This window comes from Phalacrocorax carbo, chromosome 10 (assembly GCF_963921805.1).
Source record: "Phalacrocorax carbo chromosome 10, bPhaCar2.1, whole genome shotgun sequence".
Lineage (NCBI taxonomy): Eukaryota > Metazoa > Chordata > Aves > Suliformes > Phalacrocoracidae > Phalacrocorax > Phalacrocorax carbo.
The window spans coordinates 7,588,794-7,603,912 of NC_087522.1; the positions used below are offsets into that span (position 1 = coordinate 7,588,794).

The following is a 15,119-nucleotide window of genomic DNA, read 5'->3' on the forward strand; positions in this document are numbered from 1 at the left end:
CATGAGAAACTGTAATTAAGTCTTTGGATCTTGACTTTAGGGATCTGGGATAAACAGCTTCTGGCCAATCGCACACAGAGCAAGGGAGAGATCTCTGGAGATTTCTGCTCCAGATTGCCTGTCACACAAGACACAGCCTGAGCTCAGCAAAGCACATTTGCACGCAGCTGAAATAATATGAGTTAAGCTCACTGGAACATAGCTACATGCTTTGGATTGAGTATTTCCCTATATATTCTTTCTCTAAGAACATCCTTAGGCATGTATTTTTGTGCCCTAACTCAGAGCCTTAAATTCTCCACCTCAGCATCCCAGATTCTAAACACAGGTGATACCACTTTCTCATACCCTTTGCCCATCTTTGCCTATTCTAGATGTGTAGTTTGGTGAGAAGGGCACATTTGTAAAACTCCCTCCCTGTGGAGCTCCATCCTTGGCTGGGGCCACCAGACGTTGTGAAAATGAAGAGTAATAGAAATAGAGGGGTATCGGTTCCTGGGGCCAGCCCTCACAGCAAGAACGAGGACCGGGAACAATTCAGGTCACTTCTACTCTGGCCTCTGCCCAGAGCTGGAAGCAGGATATTTTGCACATCTATTTGGTTGATTTTTTCAAACTCCTGTTGTAAAAAAACCTCAGGTTCATGACTCTCAGAAAATTAGGTTTTGGTTCTCCAGTCAAAACCGAGAAATAAATGCAGCTGACCAACAGAAGTGACGGATCACATTGCAGTAGGAAAGTCTAAATAACTAATAGGCTAAGTAATAAGGTTTTGGGTAAACTGAGAGCAACAGAAGAAATTGCTTTAGAAATTACTCTACATAAAACATTTGTTGAATACATTGCTTTTGTGAACATAAAAGCCTGTCTCTGTGGATAATTTGTCAAGGGGAAAAGGCACTCAATTCAAAACAATAAAGTCTTCTTTGTAGGCTATGTCTCCACATTTATTTTTATTCAAAGGTCTAGAAGACAGTTCTATTAGAAATATCTGAGCAATTAAGCAATCTACACATCGTTCCCTTAAGTACTTTTTCGGCAGGATAGAAAGAATATAGTGTTATTTCCAAGACTACCTGGTGAGATGAAAAACGTTCTCCACAGTTTCTTGTCACGAGTAACATCTCTTATTTCTCTCGTCATGTTAACAAGTCTACCTGCAACTGGTGGCACGCGACGGAAATCCAGGATCCTGGATGAGAAAGAAAAGAGATAGTTTATGTAAAGGATTAAAATATAATGATAGTGATACGTTTTAGGAAGGTTCGTTACACTCTGAAGGTACGTTTATCTCTGGTCTTTAAAGAGTAAAAAGCCCATCAACTTCAAACTGGATAATCCTTTGTATAATGTATTACAAAATATGTCCTGAATATGATCAGCTCTGACTTGCCTACATAGTAGGGAGCAGATGCAGAACACAGGAGAGTATGGGGACACAATGTCACATGAAAAAATTAAAGAATTCCAGAAATAAGAGACAGTAGAAACTTATTTTTGCCTTTGTGCTACTTTAGGATTGTTATAACATGCATTTCACTCACTAGATTTTTAAGTGACTTGAGGAATGGGATTTCAGCCTCTTTCTTACATAAACATCACCTAATAGATCTAAAAAACAGTAATTTTTTTTTTTTCCCTGACAGTCTCAGCATTTGTTTAATTTGTTTGCATCGGCTCCTCTCTGTTTTAATACCCTTACACCAACCTAAACAATCTCCCTGAGACGAAAATATTTCCCACGGGCAAATGATGGGTGAAGAGCCTTTCTCTACCCCAAACTCCCCTGCCTTCGAAGATCATTAAAAGCCCCCTACGAAGCACCGCTATTAGAAACAGTAAAAGAGAAAAATCCCCATACAAAGCCTCCCCATAGGTGGGATTTTTATGTCCACTGTCTGCTGATAAGATTTTCTACATTGGGTAGCAACCGCTTTTTCTGCTTAGTGTGTGGATATTTAACATACCTCCCTGCAGGAACTCCATTAATGCTTTTTCCTACAGCACCATCTGCTTAAAATGGCAATATAAAATATAAAGCAGAAGGGCTCAACACCAAGGTCATCAACAATAAAATATAGAAGATCCTTGAAGGATCTGACCAGGATGGCTCTTAATGGCAAATCTACCTTGTGCCACCCACTGATGGGTTCCTTCATCCTAAAGATCAACCCAGAAGGCAACAATACTACATGTACCTCCAGACAATTTGTGGTCCCAAAGCTTCAAGCTTTTGAAGGATGTTTCTTGGTACTTCAGGGTGTGAGAGATGTTTCAGTTCTAACTCAGCCTGTGAAATGCCATGGTTTCTAGCCATACTGTTAATACCTCCTCACTAGTTATTAATTCCTGCTCCTAATCTGGGCCCGCTGAAGGGCTGCAGTCCATTTCGAGCCTTGGGGTATCCACGACACCCTGCACTAACTCTGCCTGCTGGGACATTTTTGGCTAAGAGGAGCATGGGATGACCATCAGTGTCCTCTCCTTCCCACTAACTTGTAGCCTAAATATGCTTCTGATATGGGACAGCCCCAGCTTTTTGCTGTGAAACCAGAACCCCCTCCCCATCTCCATTATTCCTCTCTGAATACTTGCACAATTCCCCGTGTCTCACTCAGATTTGCATGCCCTGGAGCTAATTGGGGTGAGCCAAACTCCCGTCACACTTATGCTACGTATGCCCCGGGAGATGGGTCCTCTCCATATGCACTTCAAGATCACAGGGGAAATTCATTTCCCTGCTTCTCTTCAATATAATTTCTCTTTCTTTTTGAGAATTACTTATTGCCAGGTTTCTTATGCCCAGAGCAAGTCGCGTTTCCGAATTTTTAATCTCCCCTTTCATCATCTGCCATGGCGCTTGCCCGCCTTTGTTCCATTTTCCCCTTTTTTAAAAGTAATTCAGTTACAGGGCTGGCCAAGTGCAGAAACTTATCACAATATTTCCACATTTCTTTTAATGCAAATCTGTTTTACTTGCCTGTCCAAATGAAATGCTGCTATTTCTGCATTATGTCTTTCATAGTCTGAGAAATAAAAAAAGTCAGGCGGGGTTTCTTGTTCTCTGGTTTGTCTGCAAAGAAAAACAAGGAAAGTGTTTTAATGAAGGGTTAGCATTTCGAAGGAGCAGGACTCAGTCAGCATTTATTCAGTTCAGTACTGTTTGCTTAATGGAAGGCCTTTAAATACTTCATGTGTGCATTATTTGCCATGTAGCCTTCATTTTATCTTCTTTTTTAAACTTCTGTAACAAAAAATAAGAATTCAAGACTTGTGCATGCAGGCTGCTGTCGTGAAGCTATTCCACTCAAGACTCTTGCTCTAATTAACAAGATCTGTTTTATCACTCTCGAACATTTCATTAGTGATAGTGGTGAAGACAATGTAATTTCATTAAATTATCATCAATTGTAATTATGAATTTTCTGAAAGTAATAAAATTTTTCTTTCATCTTTGGCAGCCATGCAGCTCCTATCTAAAATACGACTCTCCCTTTGTGTTATTTAGAGCCAAAAGTGACATGTTTTTCTCATTTCAGAAGAAATGGGATCATTGCAGTTTGCCGTCCACGACACATGTCACGTTTCAAAGAACATTAACAAGACCGTGCTCCGGAGAGGATGCAGAATGTGTTGTTTCTTCCGTTTGAGATCCAATAAAAAATGTCATTCTGATGGAAATAGAAAGGTTAAATCTGCGACACTGAACTCCATGGAAAACAGAAAGCTCTATATAACAAAGAAGCAAATCTCTGTGTCACTTTAGGCAATTTCCAGACCTGATGGCTTTTGGATGGAGCACAACTCAGGCAGTTGACCTGTATAATGTCCGGGCCCCACCTCAACCTGCATCATGTCCTATTTTGAATTCTTAAATGTGAGATAAGCACTGCAAAGCTGCTCTGCAGAGCATCTGCAAGGGAGGACAGTTCCCTAGAAGAGGAAAACAAAGCTCTTTCTCATTCCCTGCTGTCACAGGTGGCCAGCTGACAGCTCGTGCGTCACCCATGCCACACACTGGCAATTAAATACAGCTTCTACACTGGGACCTTGTTGCATGAAAGGCTTTGGGGTGGTGCAGGTGCAGAGCTCAAACCTCCAGAGAATTTGCAGCAAGTCCTAATTACGGGGCTTGTTGGGAACCCGAAGCTGTGTCCACCCACGCTCATTCCCACAAAGACCGCCATGACTATCGGGACTGGTACATGCCTGCGAGCCCTCCTGTATCCGGCTTGCTGAAGAAACCAGAAGAGCCTCGTGGTTTTTGGCTATATGAAGATTTTGCTATGCAACCAGCAGGGTCTGAAAGGCTGATATCCTTTCTCAGACATTCTTCTTTAAATTAACATCTTGGTGAGGCACGCTGTCTCGCCCTAAATGATGAACAATTGCCCTCATAGAGACAAATCAAGATATTTGACTTGTGTCCAGTATAACTCAAGGACAGAGGGTCCTCCAACACCCCAGTGATGCTCTGGCCAAAATAGCACTGACCACTGTAATAGTAGTGGTCATGGAGGTGGCCAACACTTGGCAGAAGTCCTGCTAGGGTGCTGCTGTGGCAGCCAAGGGTTCACAAAAAGGCAACCTAAAAGTGAGCCTGGCATAAAATAAAAAATAATATTTTGCTCTGTCTCCATAATAAATGGAAAAGGAGAAGGAGCACGCCCACAAAGAGGAATATGGGAGAGCCAGAAACCTGTGGCATGTCACACAATACACCACACAATCAAAACAAGAGCTAGGAGAGCTGTAACCTCGTGCATATTCCCCCCATGAAGCAATGAGCTCTGAATATAAATTCAAAGGAAAAGATTAACATATTTCTGTTGGGCAGAAAATTACACATTTGTATATCACTTTCCCTCCCCTCCAGATTTTAAAATACTCAATTTCTTCAACAAATCAAAAAAAGGCAGCTTCATCCCAAGCTTTTGCAAACTTTACACATATCACCACAGCTGATAAGTTGCAGAAAATATTACTAATTAGCTAATCAATGCCATCTGCTTTTTATCTCCCAAAGACTTTAAACAAATCATGGCTGTTCCTTTACAAGAAAATCTTGCTCCAGAAAATCAGACTTAAATAAAGGGTAGATCTCAATCTTGCAAGCACAGCTAGTCCCACAGCCCAGCTCCTTTGCGCTGCCTGCTCGACGTGCCAGGCATTCAGTACATCACTGCCAGGATAGTCTGGTCTCTCTAATTTCACTTTTCTATTTGCTCCCTGCCACCCCTGGCAATGGCTGGGGATATTATTCATTTGAGAGTAAGTATAGCTGTCCTGCAGGCTTAGACTTGTTTGTACATATTTCTCTCCTGTCATAATGTATTATTAAGTGGTAGCGTACCCTCCTAGAAAATCATGAACTTGGTTGTCCTAAAACCTTCAAAAATGGACACCAAACCCACAGTGCAATCTAGACAATGGATATATCGGTATTTTTTAAACCTGTCTATACATCACGAAAAAACCTCCCAAGTTTCTTTGGTGCTTCAGGTGCTTCCCTCTACTTACCTACAGAAGAGCACCCTCCAGCCACAGCCCCCATGGTCCATGCCCAGGTTAAACAGTTGCCGCTCCCACTTTTCTGTCTCTTGGAAATATTGGGTTACTCTGAACGTAGACTGGAAGGAGTATTTATCAAATCCTCAGTCTGCTTTACATGCCTTATGTTCCTTTGCAAAGCTCTGTAGAACTGAGATGTAGCAGATCCAATGTGAAACCCTCTTCTGAAATAACCTTGAAAAATCCTTTCTGCTAGCTTATTCCAATATCCCCTGGAGAGAACTGGAACCTTGTTCCTTGGATCTGACTTTAGCTGGCAAGAGTTTTGTTCAAACATACATTTATTGCTAATTTGATGTCTGCAGCAGCACCTCAAGAGATTCGTTGGTAATTCCTCAGCCCCAGCAAGCTGCCATACCACCAGCAAACCCTAACACGTGTGATGATCATAGACTAAGGTACACAACTGAATTTAAAAAGTTGCATGACTCTCAAATGGCTTTGAAACAATGGAATCAGTGGAATGGTATGAGAATGGCTTTAACAGTGTTAAAAGGGCACCTACACTGTAATCTATATTTTTTACTTCATCTGAATGTACTTATACGTGATTTTATTTTATCCACATTAGAAAACTTGCTATTTTTTAGTGCGCACAATCTAATCAACGCATTGCCTGGTTTGGTGCTAATTCTTCTACTGATCTGTTCTGACATATATGTATAGAGATGCGGAAGATCAAACTCTACTCTCAGCAACGTGGGCATGCAGTCAGCAAGTCCTATCAGTTACTCCGGCTTTAGGTCATGGCAACTGGCCCTCAGTCTCTAAGTGACAGGCTGGGAAAGGGACACGGACTCAGAGTCCCTTCCAGGTCAAGTAAAGTATCTTATAAAAAACCACTGGAACCGATCCATCCCACAGCACGTTTTAAATCAGAATTGCATTTTAAAGGAGACAAAACCCCAACCCTCAAGTTATTTTGGTTTTATTACCTGATGCCTATTGAAGGTTATTTTCTAATAAAATTACACACATAATGAGATATTTGAGCAAATAGGCCAACATGCTGAACCCTCTGCAGAAGCGTATGCTTCTGAGGGGCAATAACATAAAGCAACGGTCAGAGCTGCTCAGTGCCAGCAGTAACATCTCACAACGTGCAGGGGACAGGTTCTGCACAGGTTGCAGACGGTGGGAGAGGATTTCTGGCAGCAGCTCTTATTTTGCAAACAGTTGGAATCTGGTGATCCTCTCTTTGGAGAAGGATTTGGCAGATATTTGTAACGGCAGGCTGGGAAGCTCTGGAGGAGAGACAGATGGAGGTCTGTTGATACTGCACACAGTTAAAAATTACACAGTAGCACCAGACCAATTACAGCATGAGGAAAAGACAAATCAGCACAGTAACGCTAGTAGAGGAGAAATAAGAACTAAGGGGAAATTAAAGCCCATGAAAATTTCCCCACCACGGCACAACTCAGAGAAAACATGGGAAGTAAAGAACGATTTTAAACAGGACAGGGACACATTTGCATTGACACAAGATGAGATGCAATTGTGATCTGATCTTCTGGCTAGAAAAGCGAGTCATGCTTACAAGAAAGAAAGAAAGAAGGAAGAAAACTCCTCTGATAAATGAACAGTCATGAATAAATCTGGTAAATCAGTTCCATTCTAGCGATGGTTGGGACCTGATTTGGTGTTCAGCAGTATCTGGATAAACCCACAGAGTGATTTGCATGCAGAAATAATTGCAAAGCCTCAAGTTTTCTTAAATGTTTCTGTAAATATTTTTTTGCCAATTACTTTATCTCCAAAACCCAACATCAGTAATTTCTTCGTTTTTTTTTTTTTTTTCTGCAGTTCATGAACCTCATCACCACAGTGAGACTGCAGGCTCTGCAGACTCTCTGGCATTTCAGAAAATGCCATTATAGAAACTAAACCTTTAGCATGGAAATCTATATTTAGTTGCCAGGATCACTCGCATACACCTGCCTAAATTACCAGGATTAATACCCACCAGGGCCATGTATTACTCGAAAGAATCCTGCCTCGATGCCAGACTTCCTCTGCTCTGGAGGGGTCCTATTATCCGTACAGCAGCCAAAAAGCTTAGAAAATAGGGCAACAGCCTAATCTGAGTCAAGTGTTATCCTGACAGACACATGCTGTCCTCCTGTGCCGCAGTCCAGAGACATTTCAGAGACACCTTTTGTGTCAAACCTGCGTACCTTAACTAATGAAAGGACATGCTGCTGATTTAAAACCAGCCCCTTTTAAATAGGTTGCACTCCTGTTCTGACACGTAATCAGGGGAATCAACCACAGGGATTAGGGATGATTATGGATCACAACAACGAGCTTTGCCGCAGCAGGGAGGGGGTTTGCTGTTGTTAGATCATTTTGCAGACAGAGACCCTGACTCTCTCCGCCAGGGAAATTCGGCAGCAGCAAAATCACTAACAGACGTAACAGGCCAACGAGGCATGGTAATTGCATTGGCAGGGACACGACTAACATTGATAAGAGCACAATTTGGCTATCGGAACAGATAACTGGAGATTATCTGGACCTACCCACAGTTATGGATCGGTATTCTCCTTTGGAAAGCAGCTTTCCCCTCTTCCCATGGAGTATTTAAGGTGTTTAAATACCTCTCCTGGAGCTGAACTGCAGGCTCAACAGTTAATACACAGTGCTACCTAAATATAAAATAAAGTTAATACAAGACTAAAAGGCTGCCACTCAGTAGTTTGCTGCTGTTTCAATTACTTTGTGGCCTGGGAGGGACCCGGGGACATCCTACATTTGGAAGCACCATGGTAGGGCTTTGTAAGCAGCCCCTTGCTCCGGCAAGCAACTGAAGCACAGATGCTCCACCAAGTCCAGAGAGCCTTTCTTCCAACACATACAGGCATGAAATCTCCCCAGCCCTCACCTATGAACTTCTTCGTACTAGTGCAAACTCAGACTGAAAGTCTGGTGTCTGCTTGTAAGATTTTCTCCCCCTCCCTCCCTGTAACCCTTATGTCAAATTGGATTGCGCAGCAGTGGGAACTAGAGTGCCCTGAGATAATCTAAAGCTTATTATTCTAAGTGAAGGAGGCAGCCTGTGGAAAAAACCCAATGTCTCTGAGGCAGCTGCAGTCCTTAGGAGGGTACTTAGATTTTGCATGCAGAGTCATATCATCCGGAGGGCTTTCTATGCGTTTGGCACCAGTCAGAACAGGTGGAAAAAATGCCACTTAATTTTATAATATATTTTAGTGGCTTAGTCAGTTCTTAGACAGATAAATGATATTGCTAATGCAGCTACATCTACAGTAGCTAAGATATCTGGTGCCTATTTCTGACTCCTTATGGAGTCTTGGCAGCTGGTGGCTTTGGCTTTATCAAAGCGTTCTGCTACAAAGAGCACTCCCAGGAATGATACGAGCTGTTTACAAGAGCAGAATACGGTCCAGAAAATGAGCGGCTAATCCAGGAATGCAAAGACATGCAACTTAAGCGGTACAGAAAGGATGTTTGGCCCGTTTCATCGCTATCATCCAAATGACAATATGGGCCTCTGCAGGATATTCAGGCTTCTCCCGTTTAACTAGCAATTCTGCAGCTAGAAAAAATGAGAGAATATTTACGGTGGCAGAAAGACAGAAATTCGCACAGGGATGTGATAGCAATAGGAATAATTAGCAAACCGCCAAAAGGATAAATACCAAGATCATGCTCTTGCATGCCAGCCCCGGAGTGCTTTTCTCCTGAGCAGATGAAGAGAGCTTGACAACAGCACATGCTCAAGGACCAGTTAGCTTAATACAAATCATAAACTTCTGATGCAGAGAATGGCAATAAGCTTCTGAAAGAGCATTTGTATATATAAATATCTTGTCACCTGGCACAGGAAGATAATGGGAGGAAGAGGGAGAGAAAATCCACAGGAAAACTGTATAGCAAGTTGGTTTTCTTTCCCTTTCCAGTTGCAGAGTCAAAGGAAAAAAGGCTCAGGAGGTCACCTAACCCATCCCCTGGCCCCAGGGCGAGATCAGCCAGACCTAAACCATTCTTGACAGGCGTCGCTACAACATTGTCTTCAAAATATCCTTTCACAGTCCCATGGCTACAGCCCTCTCCTCCTTGCCCCCATGTGCTGACCTTACTCTTCTACTAATTTCCAATCTTGCTTTCCCTCCTTGCTCCACAATCAAGGCAAAACCATCACAGTAAGACTTGCTACAGCTGATCTGAGTGCCTCTCCAAGGAAGGAATACATGCAAGAGACATGCCAGAACAACTGGCTCCCATTCCTGAAAAGAGCATCGCCAAGCCAAGACCTGGGAATTAAGTCTTAACGCCTTTAGACTGCAGATTCCTCAGCTCAGAGGCCCCTTCTTTACTAAGCACAGTTCATTTATTTTTAGTTCATTAAAAACCCAGCCAACCCAAAGCCTTGAAAGCCTACTTTAGGCTTTCCCCTTAAAACCAGCACTGTTTGTAAAAGACAGTGAAGCAACCTCTGATTCTTCTACATAGACCAGAGTGCGTGTGAAAGGCTGTGCAAAACCAGTCCCTAGCTCAGAGCAGCATCAGTGAAAGGTTCCTACCATCCCGAGCATGAGATGTAGTTAGATATATACATATACATATATATATATAAAAAAGCAGATTTTCACCAGAGCAAAACATAAGTTACAACTCCTGACTAAACAAGCAGATAAAATTTGAAGGGATGAATAATCTGGGTAACTAATATGATCCAAGAATATGAAAGATTCATTTTATTCTCCACTAAAATATAAAAATAATAATAAAAACAGACATTTTCCTCTTCTTTGGGGCTTTTCTGTTCCTCCTAGTGATCTGGATTTGGTATTAATATCTCAAAATGCACCCTCTCTGTACCGTTGCCTTCACTGACATTGTGCTGACAGTAAAGTCAAGGCATAATCTCACCAATCATCATTTCATTGTCTACCAGCACAGAAGAATAGCTCTTTTTTTCATTCATTCTTTTGCGCTTTCAGATACATAAGACATGAGGAGAATCTTTGATCAGCACAAAACACATAAGAGTTTGATCAACTAGGAAAATTTCCTTCAGCAATTCAGAATATTACTTCCAGCTCTGCCTAGTAGGTAGCTGCCTGTCACCATGGGAAAAGCAAATGGAAAAAAAATATTAGCGTAAGCACATTTGTCAGGATGTCTTCCCCACCCACGCTTTTCGGTGTGACAGCCAGTGGTCTTCCCGCTCCCAGGGAACGTGGCTAAAAAGAAGGGGTCCCTGTGCTGGGGGCTTCCCTCTTAGCCTAGTCAGATCTCAGATTCATAGGTTTTCTATAATTATGATAATAATAATAATAATTATTATTATTATTTTCAGAAGATGGCTGGAAAGAGAAGCAAAATGAAATGCTGTTACAAAGCAGGTAAGCCTTACAAAACCAGACTGATGAGCTCCAGTGCCACCAAACTCTAGATGGATGTACGTAGGTGCACTTAATGTATAACCCAACACATACAACAATATCTAATACTGCCTGCTGTGGTACTGGACACCGCGTGACCAGACAAGTAGGATAATTCTTTATAATATTTGCCTGTATTTCCCCTGCACTCCACAAACATCTCAAATTTAAGAGGCAGGCACAGTGTTTGAAGGCATGCAAGTTTAAAATACTTGAGGTAAGATGATTTTTTCCAACATTATGGGATAGAGGCTGATCTCAGTTATTACCGAAAAGCAGCACCACCGAACGCTAGGGTAAGTGAAATAAAGATGCTTTTCATGACTGCTTTTGTAAGCTGTGTACAGGGCTGCTTCTGTTGTAAGTAATGACAAGCATGGCTGCTTTTTGGTCAGTAGTAGGGATTGAAGTGTGCATTTCCAAAAGTAGAAGCTCAGGTCTTTATACCTTGATTTATAGAAGCCTACCCTCTGTGCCGGGAGCTCGGCAGGAGGTATACAATCCATACTGGTATGCTGATTGCGCAGGAGGCAGCACATGCATGCAGAAATCGCAGGTGTGCAAGCGTGTGAGCCGTGCTGCGTATTCATCTTCATCTCCCTCTTTTGGGACGCCAGTGGGACGGAGAACGGACGAACACTGATGCCACGGTGGCTAAGTGGCAATGCCTGTTGGCTAGAATTTTTTTTCTCATCCAGAAAAAGCAGGGCTTGTACAGAAAAACAAATGAGTCACGGTATGAAGAGAAAGGCAAGCTCTGGGAAGCTCCTGTCACTAATTTACTTTGCTGATAAAAAAATTCTTAACCCAGAAATAAAGTTTGATTCATCTTTGAGATAGAAACCTGACTTGACATACAGGAATTGAAAGAATAAGAGGTACTTGACAGCACAACAAAAGAGTTCCCAGTGTCAGCGTTAATATGATCACTGCCGTTGCCACAGCAGGGAGAAAAAGCCTCAGAGCAATTAAATAAGCAGGAGACTTCATTAATGAGGTGCTACAATGATATTTTGTGCCTTTTGTTAAGGTATCTTCATTAAGAAATTATATCACTGTCAATATTTGCTGCCCGGGTGTGGCTTGGATTCCTTTGTGCTCTTAAACAAGAGGTGTGAGCATTTTTGCCACGCCAAGCCCATGATATCTGTCATATTTCCCCTTGATTTATCCCTTTGAGGGTCTGTTGTACATCGTCCGCTAGCCATAAATTGCAAACATGAAAAATGATACAGCTGCAAAAACTATTTTTGAAAAACAGGCAGTGCAAAAAGAGCTCCGTGTGATCCCAGCTACCTTCAGCTTTTCTTCAGGAAAAAAGACTGCAAAATATTTTCTACAGAAGTTTTTCAATATATAACATTTGTAGAGTTCTGAGAGCGCAGGAGGAAAAATATGTGTAAAATTAGAATTCTGAAGCGTTTCTTCAGCCCTGAGAATGTTATTTAATATGTCTGGGGTCATTAAGGGTAGGGATTTAACGGAACAATAACATTAAACATATTAGAAGCATAGCAGAGCTCAAATTTCTTTCAGCTTGTTGGATTTTTTCTTTTCACTGTACGTGATGTATGTGCCATTGAAATTCCAGGGTTCACAATAGGTTCCAGTTTAAAATAGGTTGGAAAAAGTAATTACTGTGACTCTGACGTATTGATACTTAACTTCTTCCTCTCTATTCATGAGTTTCCTTGCCATCATTATGAGAACCATGAATGCTAGTAAGCTTGTCCTCAAAATCTCCCAGGAAGCATGAAAATATTAGCCCCGTTTTTCAGCAAAAGCTGCAAAACATGGAGCTATTAAGGATTCAGCTCTGCCCTAAGCGAAGCACTCTAGCCTCATTAAGCACATGCTTAACTTTGGGCACACAGATAGCCAGTGAACTATGTGCGCCCTTGACAGTCAAGCATAGACTTAATACTTCCTTGGAGCTCTTTTGTGCTCAGCACTTTGCAAGAACAAGCCAGTGATCAGCACCAGGCCCCCGCAGCAGCTCTGGCCGCTCACCCCATCCACTTCCAGACTCACAGTTGGTTTTTCTTCCTCTTCTTCCACCCATGACAACAACTACTTTGGGAAAAAAATGTGTCATTCTGCCAAAAGTACAAGTTGGTTTGGCCGTGGGCTTTGGTAGAGCCCAGATGTCACCTTTCAGGTTGACACTGAGGTCTGCAGGTCCTAGGTGTGCTCAAGATTCCTTGTACCTGAATAACTGCACCACGCAAAGCACTGCAACTCCCCTAAACAAAAAGTAATTACTTTTCTTACTTTTATTGCCAGACTAACAAGAAATAAGGCTAAAATCCTGCTTTCAGTGTGTCTCCTACTCCACACAGGGAAATACAAATGAATCTAATGAAGTTCAGACAACTTTTATGAGCCCTCATGCTTTAGAAATGCCGTTTGAGCTGTGCAAGGTACAGGAATGGGCTGAAGGGCCACAGGCAGTATGTATGAGCAATACGGACCCAATATTTTCCTCTCCAGCCCAAGTGGAAGAAGTTGTTTGGACTGAATATTGACACAACTAGAAGCACCACAGTGTTTGCACTCTGTATTCAGCCCGTTTGGTACAGGCTCCCTCTTTCAGGTCAGATTTGAATTTCTCCTCTCTCTCTCAGACGAAATGTTTGCAGTTCTTAAGATTGTGTAATAGGGATAAAGCCTTATACAATCACACCTCTCAATTAGCCATACAATGAGGCTGTCATTTTGTCATGGCTTGGAAGGATAAATAAAACGATGCTCAGCATCCAGTTACGAAAGTGAAAAATCCTTTGAAATGTCACTGTTTTGTGTCATGGGTGACCTATATATCTGCGTTTGTATAGGGGAGTTCCACTTTCCCCAGGACCCCAAAGGAGTAACCATGCTAACTTATGGCGTGCTCCCTCCTCCCTTGCCCCCTAACCATGCAGAAGTCAGACACTTTTGGCCTTTTATTTACAGTTTACCATTCAAGAGCTACTGGATGCTGAATTACACTCAGTTAAGTGCCCAAGATTTTGCAGATAGATAAATAGTTACTGTCAAAATCTTTAATAGGACAGAGCCTACACGGTGTGCGTGTGTTGACCAATACATAAAAAAGAGCATGAAATTCTCATTTGTACAGTGAGCTCCTTTTACCAGCTACGGATCTCAAAGTCTGGATACTGTTCTCACATCCAGTACAAAATGAGAAACGGGATCAGAACAGTGAAGCATCTTGTGCAATTTCCTCCTGCAATCCCCAGATCTTCTGAGTGCCAGTGGATGGTTCAGCTCAAGCCACTACACATCAGTGCCCCCAGGAGTGCCCCGCATAGGGGTCTGGAGGATGTGCTGGTGCCCAGTCCTTGTGCAGGTCAGAGGGGGATATTTGCCAGGACAACGGCAAGTTTTACTTTTCAAGCGTGTTTCAATCCGAAATCCTGAGAATCTTCCGTAATTATGCCACTGAAGACAGCAGGCATGTGGTTACTGCAAGATAATCGCTCCCCAGGGCTGAGTGTTTCTGATTCCTTGGAGGTGTGATTTCCCCATAAAGCACACGCACCCCTGAACTCGCCTTACCGCTGCTATTAACATTCCTTAATGTGTGGCAAAGGGTGATGTGCCTCTCTGAGCTGGAAAGAAGATGTAATTTTCAGACTACTTTGTGGTTACAAAAGAAATGGGAATTGCTTTGATATGGTGTGGTACTTCATTGCTCTAATAAAGCAAACTATGCAACCTCTCTCTTTTTTAATTTATTTTTACTCCTCATTACAACTCCTCCTGTCAGCACACACTATCTCTGTGAAGAGTGTCTGACATTCTTTGCCCTAAGCTGGTTCCACAGTTCATGGGTAAACTTCCATTTTTTTAATGTATTTTCTTCCCAACCAGAATTTTGCCTAAACAAGGAATTCAGAACAGCACTTTGTTGCTCGCCCTTCCCTGGCTGTGCACAGGCAGCAGCCCCATCCTGCTGCAAAAACCAGTGACTGATCAACACATCCCTGAGGCTGATTTCCCCTGACAGACACGTGTCCCACCTGGGTTATTCCCATCTGCAAAGTGTTACATGTTTGGGAATGTGCTGGCATCACCACTTTGCCATTTTGAGCATTTCTCAGGTAGCTCCTTTCTGACCGGCGGCTGCCAAGCTCA

At 42.4% G+C, this 15,119-nt stretch overlaps 1 protein-coding gene across 1 annotated transcript in view; it reads right to left on the bottom strand.

Annotated features, from left to right (window-relative positions):
* FAM20C (FAM20C golgi associated secretory pathway kinase) overlaps positions 1 to 15,119 on the bottom strand; it is a 60,945-nt gene that overhangs the window by 11,646 nt on the left and 34,180 nt on the right. Inside the window, exons 4-5 of the mRNA XM_064461688.1 lie at positions 2,981 to 3,073; positions 1,077 to 1,192 (exon numbers count right to left, since the gene is read on the bottom strand). Of these exons, the coding sequence (XP_064317758.1) occupies positions 1,077 to 1,192; positions 2,981 to 3,073 (209 nt within the window). The remainder of the gene's footprint in view (positions 1 to 1,076; positions 1,193 to 2,980; positions 3,074 to 15,119) is intronic.